Source organism: Dendrobium catenatum, unplaced genomic scaffold (genome assembly GCF_001605985.2).
Source record: "Dendrobium catenatum unplaced genomic scaffold, ASM160598v2 fragScaff_scaffold_387, whole genome shotgun sequence".
NCBI classification, from domain to species: domain Eukaryota; kingdom Viridiplantae; phylum Streptophyta; class Magnoliopsida; order Asparagales; family Orchidaceae; genus Dendrobium; species Dendrobium catenatum.
The window spans coordinates 189,677-201,507 of NW_021318849.1; the positions used below are offsets into that span (position 1 = coordinate 189,677).

The 11,831-nt window shown below is 36.2% G+C and overlaps 1 protein-coding gene across 1 annotated transcript; it reads left to right on the forward strand.

Moving 5' to 3' along the window:
* Positions 1–908: 908 nt before the first annotated feature.
* LOC110094270 lies at positions 909–11,471 on the forward strand (the record flags this gene model as incomplete). Its single annotated transcript, XM_020819467.2, is given in 5 exon segments — positions 909–1,347; positions 2,236–2,374; positions 2,513–2,562; positions 9,762–9,815; positions 10,028–11,471. Coding segments are annotated over 5 exon segments (1,575 nt in total). The 3' UTR covers positions 11,238–11,471.
* Positions 11,472–11,831: the final 360 nt, after the last annotated feature.

An 11,831-nucleotide genomic window follows, 5' to 3' on the forward strand; every position in this document is an offset into this window, starting at 1 on the left:
AGTAGTAATAGACCTAGTGATGGGATTGTGACTTTGGGTGATCTAGTCATTAATAAGAGTACACGTTTTAGATATCTTGGATCTATTGTTCAGAACGATGGTAAAATAGATGGGGATATTATCAGCAGAATTCAAGTTGAATGGTTGAAGTGGAGGAATGCATCGGGCTTGTTATGTGATAGAAATATACCCCTCAAACTTAAGGAAAAATTCTATAAGATGGTAGTGAGGCCTACAATGTTTTATGGTGCCAAATGTTGGCCATTAAAAGAGAAGCATAATACTAAGTTAACTGTGACAGAGATGAGGATGCTCAGGTGGATGAGTGGCTTTACCCTTAGAGATAGGATACAAAATGAGCATATACGTGGAAAGGTTGGAGTAGCTCCGATAGAAGATAAGAATAGAGAGAGTCTCCTTAGATGGTTTGGTCACATAAAACGGCGGCCTTCCGATGACCCAGTTAGGAGAGTAGAGGTATTAGATTTGACTTATGTTAAGAAAGGTAGGGGTAGACCTAAAAAGACTTGGTTAAAAAATATTAGGAATGACTTTTATTTATTAGATTTAAATGAGAATTTGATTTTTAATAGGACACAATGAAAAAAAAAATTCATGTAGCTAACCCCACGTAATGGGATAAAGACTTATGTTTTTTGTTGTATCAAAATCCCAGCCTACACAACTCTCCTTGGCCTATTGGTTCTAAGCTTCCAACTAAGAGGTTCAAGATTCGAGTCCATATAAATGCCTTGTGTGTATGAATTTGTCTTAAATGACCTAAATGTCCCCAAAAAAAATCCCAGCCTCAATTCCGTTGTCTCTCTTTGTTGACGGGATAAACTTATTTATGTCACATGTCACGGATTCCATGACCACTTCTTTGCTTTACTGATCCAAAGTTGGAGAGAGAAAGAGAGAGAGAGAGCATGCATCAACCCGCGTGCCGGCCGGATCCTCCCCATTGCTATAGGTGAGCGCTGGAAGAGACTAAGTCTCTGTGAGGTCCACGGTAGTTTGGAGCTGATTGGAGGTCTTGATCGGCGGCGGGGGTGGGCGGTGATAACTGTGGTGACACCGGTAGTGGCGGCGGTAGCCGGCTTGCCCTCGCCGCCTGCTTCGTGCTTTCTTCGCGGCGGAGAAAAGACTAGAACAAAACGCTGATATAGAGTAGTAGACTTCGTTTGACTCTTCTGAAATAGGGGGTTAGGAAGCCAGACAATAGATGAAAGCATTAAGACGATCCAACACCTCTTCTTCAAGCCGGGCCTCCTCGTCGTCTCTTCCGTTGTCATGGATTCAATTGCGGTCGCTTCTCATTATGTCCTCTTCCACAGTTCCCGATCGGTGGGTTTGTATGTTACGGTTGAATTCCTTATTCTATGAATGTTGCTTCTTTGCTTCACCAGCAAGTTCTTTGTTAATTTCTTTGAACTTTCATCTCATTTGCATATGTTAATGACGTCCTACTCCGTCTCCTTTTCCTTTTACCTAACAGTAGTTTAATCTTCTGCTTTGTGTTGAACAACAGCAATGATTGTGTGTGTGGACTTATTTTCTCTTGAGAGAAGAATGATTTTCATTTTATCGTGTTTCAATTTGTAAGATCTCTTTTTTTATTTTCTTTCTTTGTTCACGGTGGGACAGCTTGGATGTTTTTTACAGATCTAAACCATTCTAAGGATGCTTTTGTGGAGAGGTAATTTAATGGGGTAGTGTCGCACTAATTAGTTATCACTTGCAACTGTAGTTTTTTTCACTGGCTTCCTAATTTACTTGCCTTATAGCTACTGATTTCAAACAAAATTGTGCTTTTCCATGAAGTTCAACTTCTGCCATCATCTTTGCTAGAAAATTATGCTACTCTAAATTCTGTTTTGGAGGCTTATTTTCTTTATTTTTATCATACCGTCGAGTTTATGTCGAGGACTCAACCTGATAGATCTTTTTTTTTTTTTTCCTCAGATTCTCTGCTCTAACGCATCTCCTTCAGTTTCTCTGTCCTTCAGACTAACCCACTATGAACTTATATATGATTCTTCCTGTTCCATGTCTAGATTAACCATTATTCCTTGATTTTTAGTGTATTGATATTCTGTTCATTCTCAATTTATCTTAAACGACTGCTGGCCATTTTGTAGTTTGACCGAAACCTAAGCTTGTATGTTGTTCCTTCTTTTTCTTAAGCTTTCTTTCTAATTTGGAGATTTTCTTATGAGGTTTTTTTTCTTTCAGAGGTAATCTAAAATCCCCATGGTCTCAAAGGAAAAGACAACGATCAGCACTTTCTCGCCGTTGTTGGAATAGTCTATTTGCAGCAAATGGAAGGCTTCGTGATGGTGGCATCAAGTTTTTGAAGAAGGCCAGAAATAGAGTATGCGCTTACTCTCTTCGACCTTTATCCACCATATACTGTAGTTTATACTGTCTGTTGTGCTGTGCTGTTAATACTTGATTTATAATAGTTTTGTCAGTGGCATTTGAGTAATTTTATTGTTTTTCTTTTGTTTAGGGAATTGATCCAAGCATTAGGTCAGATGTTTGGCCATTCCTCCTTGGAGTGTAAGAACTCTAACCAATATCTTGAACTTACTGCATGCCGTTCTATTTACATCCTTGGTTAGTATGAACTTTGGTTGACATTTTTAGTATATATTTGCCTATGAAAACATGTTGCATTCTGAACTTCTCTTTGAATTCTATGTATTATTCTAAAAGGAAACATGCATGAAAACTTTCTTGGTAGATTGATATAGAGTGAGTTGTGTGTTTAAGACAAGATAATGAAAATTGTACTTTAATTTGTGCATTGTCAGTGAATGAATTTACCCTTAGAGATAGGATACGAAATGAACATATATGAGATAAGGTTGGAGTAGCTCCAGTGGAAGATAAGATTAGAGAGAGTCACCTTAGATGGTTTGGTCACATTAAACGGAGGCCTCCGATGACTCGGTTAGGAAAGTTGGGGTATTAGATTTGACTTAAGTTAAGAACGGTAGAGGTAGACCTAAAAAGACTTGGTTAGAAAATATTAGAAATGATATTTTATTATTAGATTTAAATGAGATTTACTTTTAACATGACACAATGGCGAAAAAGGATTCTTGTCCCCGACCCAATGTAGTGGGACAAAGGCTTGATGTTGTTGTTGTATTGTAAGTGAATGACAAAAGATGCACTATACAACAACAACATCAAGTCTTTATCCCCATAATTCCTTTTTCTCTATTGTGTCATGTTAAAAGTTAAATTCTCATTTAAATATAATAAATAAAGGTTATTTCTAATATTTTCTAATCATGTCATTTTAGGTCTACCTCTACCTTTCTTAACATAAGCCAAATCTAATACATCTATTTTCCTAATCGGGTCATCGGAAGGCCGCCGTTTTATATGACCAAACCATCTAATGCGACTCTCTCTAATCTTATCTTCCACTGGAACTACTCCAACCTTTTCACATATATGCTCATTTCGTATTCTGTATCTAAGAGTAAAGACACCCATCCATCTGAGCATCGTCATCTCTGCAACAGTTTAATATTATGTTTCTCTTTTATGGAAAACATTCTGCACCATAAAGCATTGGAGGTTTCATCACCATCATATAGAATTTTCTCTTTAGTTTGAGGGGGGCTTCTCTATCACCAACAAGCTTGTTGCATTTCTCCACTTCAACAATCCAACTTGAATTTTGCTAATTATATCCCCATCTATTTCACCATCAATCTGAACAATAGACCCAATATATCAAAAATGTGTACTATTATTAATGACTTAATCTCCCAAAGTCCAATCTCTCCATTAAATCTATTACTACTAAAATTACACTCCATATATTCAGTTCTAGATATATTCAAATGAAAACCTTTAGACTCTAAGGTCGATCTCCACAATTGAAGTTTACCTATAGCTCCCTCTCTAGTCTTATTAACAAGAAGAATATCATCAACAAAAACCATACACCAGGGTACATTCTCTTGTAAATGTCTAGTGAGAACATCTATGATTAAAGAAAAAATATATGTGTTTAAGGCTAATCCTTGATGTAATCCAATAGAAATAGGAATATACTTGGTCAAACCACCTTGTGTTTGAACACAAGTAACAACTCCCGCATATATATCCTTAATATCTTGAATATAAACATTATTTACCCTTTTTTTTTCTAGAACTCTTTATAGAACTTCTCTCGTAACTTTATCATATGCTTTCTCTAAATCAATAAATATCATATGAAGATCCTCCTTATTCTCTCTATACTTCTGCATCAAACCTCTCAATAAATGTATAGCTTCTATAGTAGACCTACCCGACATGAATCCAAATTGATATTGAGAAACATTAGTATCATGATGTAACCTATGCTCATGTTATTTGAGTAATCCAAAAGATGTTGTATAATGTCTATAAATTAATAACTAATAAAGGATTAATAAAAAAGTGCTTTAGTAAGGAATAAGGATAATATAATTAGAAATAGTAAAGATCCGTAGGATAGAGTGTCACCTCATGTAGCATCACTCAAAGAGCATGAGCATGGTTCAAACATCTTATGATGAATAGATGGCATAAAGCTAATAATTATGTCACTGACTACTCAGCTTTCATCTCAATCTGTATGATATATTTATGACAATTAATTACATTATTCTAAATAAAATATCAGGTATATTTATGTGCAATTTAAAATATCTAAGCATGATGCAAACCTCAAAGTTTATAGCCATAAAAAACATAAGATGTGTGTTTTAGGATGAATTAATTGAGAAATTTTAGAAATGTTTTATTTTAATAATTTATTGCATTACTTAAAATTGAGCACTTTGAGGCATGCCCTGTTGACTGTAACAACGAATCGGACAAAACGACCGACCGACCATGATCCCCACGATCGCACACAACCATGTCCAACGATCGCTAACCACCAGCACTCGCAACACAAAACTGAAGGCCCCTCTCATTCGCTCTCACAGGTACACAGAAAAGGAAGGATTTCAGAAGATAGTTGTGCTCTCGGTCGTACCTTTCCTCCTGATCCTATCGGCCTCCATCTGCTCCAACAGTCAAACCCACCATGCCCTAGCCGACCCGACCTGCACCCGTGCCGCCGGCTAGCACCTACTTCGGCCGAACTCCCTCCAACCGCCAACCCAACGCTTGTCTCCTGTCGCAACTCCAACCCGACGTCAGTCTCTGACGCCCGCCTTCCGCTCCGGCCCTAAACTTCTCTATTATATATATATATATATATATATTATTTTAATATAATATATAATTATATAATATAAAAAAAGAAAGAAAAGAGAGGTGAGAGGATTTTCAATGGGTACGACAGCAGTATGATTTGAAGGAAGTCTCGGGGTTGATACGGTCCCCCAAAGCCCTTGGCCGCGAGCTGATCCGGCCAAGGGATTGAAGACTTGAAGACTCAATCGCTTTCCTAATCTCCTCGTTGTTGATTCACTACTGCCGAGTCGAGCTAAAAGGGCAAATGCCTTTCTTACCTTCCGGTATCGGGGAGGGGATGTCGGGAGGCTGCCGAAATTTATTTGAAAATTCTGGACTTAGCCAAATTTTTGAAAGATTTGAGAAACATGCAATTAACTGGTTTAACTTGGAATTAATTAAATTGAACAAACATTAAACCAAAATTTAATTTCAATTAAAGTTCATTTAACCAATTAATGTAATAAAAAAAAAGAAAGGGAAAAGGGATCTTCAATTGTGCATTGACAATTGACAATCGTCGACAATCATCCGCAACCACTCGATCTAAGACGAATCTTCATCAATTAAAGCTTCTGAAGACCAATTACCTGACCCGATCCTGAAGCCCTCGGTCGTTGACTATCTCTCCGGTTGGGTGGATTTGAAAGGGCAAGTACCCTCCTTACTTCCTGATGCCGGGGAGGGGACTCCAGGAGACTACCAAAATTTTCTCAAAAATATTTGACTTAGTCGAATTTTTGGAAGATTGGAAAAGATTCCTGGATGAAGCAACCTATGGTTGCCGATAAGATACCTTCTGTCAGGTTGGGATAATTAACTATAGGGACTTGCGCCTATATGTACCAAAACTCAAATAAAAAAGTCATAAAATGATGGAAAAATCTCTGGGTAGTGTCTTATCTAAAACCTAATATGCCTTCTGAAAATTTACCTGGAACCTCGTTAAAACTCTCTGTCGTCGTCAAAAACAAATAAGCAAAAGAGACCGATGGCGCAGAAAGGAGCCCACATGCACTAATGCAAGACTCTTGCAAAGTGCCTTGAGGCTTACATCTCATAATGGGAGAAAGAGGCGTATGCTTTAATTATTTGAGGTGCGCCTTAAGACACATTTAATGAGGTGTGCACGATAGCATCCCGAAGCCCATGTTGCATTATTAACTTTAAAGGATTATCCCAATGCTTTTTTTATGGAGGAAGGAACAATAATAATAAAAGTTTACAGGAAAGTAATAGAAAAAGATCAGTATATAATTTTATATAATAGAAATTCTTAAGGGCTACTATAGTTTTTATTTTATTTAATACTTTTATTGGATTATATTTATTAGGGAAGAGGAATATGATTGAAGAAGAATAGGAGAATATTGATTCAAGTGAGCATGAGGGATACGAAAAAGCAATCAACTATGGTGATGATTCTAACAAAGACCCTCTAATGGATGGGAGGGATAAATTTTTAAATTTTGGAGTCCTAAACCATACTAATTTATTGCAGAACTTGTTTATTTGCTTATTCTAGACTTCTTGTTATCTTGAACTTCTTGTTACTTTGTATCGAGTAATAGAGAGGATTACTTTCAAATGCTTTATTTTTCATATTTTTAATTACTTTACTAGTTTAATTTGTTTGTTACGCTTTAAAATTCCTAGAGGCTTATGTCTTGCCTCATGAAAAGAAAATGTCTTATAACCCGATTGTACAATTTTAAATCTTGGCTTATTGTTTTTTGTGGTATGAGCTTGCTTAATTGGTAAAGATATTTGAAGTTGTTACTATTGTCTTGGGTTTCATTCCCTCCTGTATCAAATTTGTGCCTTGGCACTCACCATGTACAAAAAATAGTCTTATTAGTAGAATATTAGTTTTATAACTTTTAATTTTAGTAGCGGTAAACATGTCTATGATGTTTCTTAAGAGAATGGGTTGTATTTTATGATTTTTCTTGTTTCTTGGTTCATCCTTGGAGCATCTTTGTTTGACTGCTTTAGAGGTTTTTCTGTTTGGGTCGTCACGTCTCTATTTTGTTGAACTAGTTTTAGCCGTAGGACATCTTCATAGTAAGTATGTAGTTGTTTGGAATACTTTTGTTATTAGACTTTCAATTACCAGCTTTTGTTTCTTGCATGCTTCTTTTATGTGCATTCGACTCGTAGGATTTGGTCTTTAGCAGTTTATTATTAAATCATGATGGTTCACCATCAAGGTTTCTATTGATGTTATAGCTTCTGTTATTGGATATTAGCAGTTGTGTCATTCTTATGATTCTCTCAGCTTCCGGATAAGATTGTCGGCTTATCCTTTGATTATTTAAATTATAACTTAGGGAGGCTTTCTATTTATGAATATGGAGCTTAGAGGCATGTGCAAAACATTCTACTTTCTGCTTAGATTTATAAAATTTTTATTAGATGTTATTTCTTCTAAACTCTCCTAGTGCAAGTGGAGATTGAAAATTTTTAGGGGAAGTTATATCCTCATACAGTCATGGGACTCTTTATGTCACTTTTTGATGATCTCTCACCATTGTTTTAATAATATCTAATTTCTTGTTATTGGTATGTATATGTGATTGAGTTTATCAAAGTTGGTATAATCTGATTTTTTATTGCGACATGATTATTTACATGATTTTCAATTTAGCCTATGATTTTCCAAGCCTCTTGATTTCTGTTCTTTATTTCTAATAGATTGTCTAATAAATTATCTTTTGTGTTAAAAGTTGTCTAATTTAAGGGTTTATGGATTGGGAACTTGAATCTGCATGCATAAATTCAAATATTTCAAATTTGATCTGCATCATGATTTCCTAGATCCTAAGATTTCTAATATCAAGTCATATGATGTGCGACAAGTGACCTGAAAGTCCACCATGTACAATAGTGGTCTAAGGCTTGCATATATTGTGTTGAGCGATGCCAAATTGAAGGACTTCAAAATGATAGACTAAAGAAACATGTTTATTTTGACGAAAAATGATAAATTCGTTATGGCATTGCTGACTTTTCAATCATGAAGCATGAAGATGGAATTGACCCCAGTACACAGCAGATAAATGTCCTTCAATACTATAAATCTTAAAATTGTGATATACGAAGTGTCTGAAAATTTATTTTATGTGCAAAGATAGTTTAGCATACATACACTCAACAAGCACAACAAAAAAAATGTCCAGAACAAGTTTTGGTTGCCTAGTTATCCTAAATTTCTTCTAACATCACTAGTGTTTGAGCACATGGCTTTTTTTACGGCAATTACTAATACGTTCACCGTTTTGCTGCGTATGATAGAGTAAAGCTTTCCAAAGACATGGAAAACATTGGAGAAAATTTAGTTATTTGTTTCTTCTTTTAAGGTACTTGGCATGTTGAATTACCGGTGACTCCACAATGTACGATAACATTTCAACTTAATTTAGTGCGAGCTAAGATTAGCTAAAGAGTTGCCTTATTCTTGTCTGTGTAATGGTCTTTTGATTTGTTGTCTGCACTATATCACTGACATTCTTGCAAAAATTGAATAAAATGTTGAAACAATCTGAAAGAATTGAGCATCATAAAAGATACTGCATGTCATTTTGAAAAAAATATCTACTGGCTAACCTTTCTTGTACTCCAACTATTATATGCTAACAAACCTCTGTGTCCTATATTCGCACTATTCTAATGTTCCAACGTCTCTGTGACTGACTGTGAGATATGCTGTTGTAATGTGTAGGACTTGGCTAAACTTGAATCAAGTCTAAATAAATCTTTTGGTAGAAATTTACGAAGTTTATGGAGGCAACATGATGGATGGACATTATAAAACACAAATAAAGCGACATGAAAAATCTTGAAAATATAATGCCAGACGCATCTTAAGATACATTGCGTTGTAGTCGTAAAATGTGAGACAAAACATGATTACAACTATTAAAAAACTAATGCAAAGGGAAAGAAAATTAATGTTTGTTATATCAAGAGAAAAGCTTAGTAAGGCTACAAATGATATTAGGTTTGCAGAATAAGATTAGTAAAATTACTTATCTTGGATGGTTTGCCTCACTAAACGCATCTAAAGTCAAACAAATCATCCCAATGTAAAATTAATGACATTGCCCAGTAATTTAAATTTGTGTGACCTAAGCATTATTTTCTTTTAAAACGATTTTTTAATATTTGACTTCTTATGTTGCCAGCATTATTATATTCCATATTTGTGATTATTTTCCTAATATGCGAGCAATGGTATGCTTATATAAAGGCTTTATTATATAGTTCATAGAATTAATCAATTATAACAGAATGAAATCATATAATCAGTTCCTTCTTATCCTAAACTCTTGAAATTTCTGTAGTCGTTACACGCTATGTTTGGATGGAATGCTGAACAATCCTATATATTTGTTTATCAATGCTCACCTTCAACTTCAAGAAAAATGCTGCTATGACAGCATCTTGTTATTTCTTCATTGTCTATGTTACAACTTAATCAAGTTGCCAATAAGATTATGCTTCTGAACTCTGTTGCTTTGGTTTTACAGATATGATCTAAACAGCTCAGAGATGGAAAGGAATGCAGTTAAAGTGCGGAAGAGGTACTTGAACTGGTTTTTTTTATTTTTTTTTTCTTGAGTACATTAAGTGTAGCGCAGTACATGAAGTGTAGCATTAATTGCACTCAAGTGATTTATATAGTGTGATAGATTAGTTTATTTTGGCAATTAGGAATTACAAGTGTCTGTTTATTTTTCCATTAGGGTAGAGTTGAACCATGACTTTTTGTCTTTTTTTTTTAACTGCCATACAGGATAGAATATGAGAACCTGAGGATAAGATGCCGTAAGATCTCAAACTTTTCCAATCAGGGGAACTCATTGCTGACCTTAGACAAGATATATAGTGAAGCGTGGCTTGATCTTATCGAGGATCCATATTCTCCAAAAATCTCTGAATATGGAACATCAGCGTTCTCTCTTTCTTTATGGAGTGGCAATGAAGATGGACCAGTATATGACAGGAGTCCAGACGCTAACAGTAATTTGGGAGGGGAAGATGGCCATAGTGTGATCACTCATTTAGATGTTTTCCTTGCCGGAACAGACTCATCTGATTCTGATCACTCAGTTGAAATACTTGGAACTGGAGAATCTTATTCCAAACTAACCAATAGTGCTTCCCTCAAAATCGATAATTCCAATCGGACAATCGAAGACTTTAGAACATGGCAGCGAATTGTCCGACTCGATGCGATCAGAGCTGATCCTGAGTGGGTTATCTATTCCCCAACACAAGCTGGCATATCTGAGGTGGCTGCAAAGCGATATGCCAAAGCTGTTGGGTTGAAAGATTTTGATCACCTGGAGCCATGCATGATATACCATGCTTCTCGTCTAGTTGCTGCGCTCGAGGCATATGCAATATATGACCCAGAAATAGGCTACTGTCAGGGGATGAGTGATCTCCTGTCACCAATATTAACAGTGATAGAAGACGATTGTGAAGCCTTTTGGTGTTTCGTTGGTTTCATGAAGAAGGCACGGCATAACTTTCGGCTTGATGAGCTTGGCATCAGGAGGCAGCTGGCTATTGTGTCTCGGATAATCCGTTCCAAGGACGCACATCTTTACCACCATCTTGAGCAGCTCCAGGCTGAAGACTGCTTCTTTGCGTACAGGTTGGTATTGGTTCTGTTTAGGAGAGAGCTGACATTGGAGCAGACTCTTTGCCTGTGGGAAGTGATGTGGGCCGACCAGGCAGCAATACGAGCAGGGATTGGGAGGTCAGCGTGGGGTAGAATGAGGCTGCAAGCACCACCTACGGATGACCTTTTGCTCTATGCCATTGCTGCCTTTGTGCTGCAGAGGAGGAAACTAATCATAGAGAGGTACAGCAGCATGGATGAGATCATGAGGGAGTGCAATAGTGTGGCAGGGAAACTGGATGTTTGGAGGCTCTTGGATGATGCCCATGATCTGGTGGTAACCCTCCATGACAAAATTCAATTACACCTTGCTTGAGATTTCTTAAATGTTACTTTTTAGGGCTCTTTATGTATTTTTCTTCACATGGTCTCATAACGGTTTAATGCCTTCTCTTTTTTGTGTATTTTTAACTAGTATAAACGATTCTGGTGGATGATGTAGATTTTCTGTGAAAATTCACAGGAATACGAGGAGAGCTGAAATTATTAGATCAGTGGGAGGAACTGGTTCTCTATTAATTCTGGAACCATTTAATTCTAATTTGAAGCATAAGCTGCCAATTTAACTGATTTATTTAAGCTATGTAATGGGTTTTACCGAGAATTTAATTAGTCTACTGCAAGCCGCTGTGATTAGGTGTGCAAACAAGTCTTGCCGGCTTGTGAGCTTACTCGAGCTCGACCTAATAACTTGCTCATGAGCTGAGTTTATCATGCTCAAGCTTGAGTTGTATTAACTAATTATTAAGTGTTTTAATTAACCTTTTGGAGTTTAATTAAGTTAATTAATCAACTTACTACCATACAAAAAATTCAAATCTCTCAGGGATTTTATGTTAGGAAACCCATCTATTAAATGCCTTTATTTAAAAAAAAAAAATTTAATTAGATCCCTACTACACCTCATCAA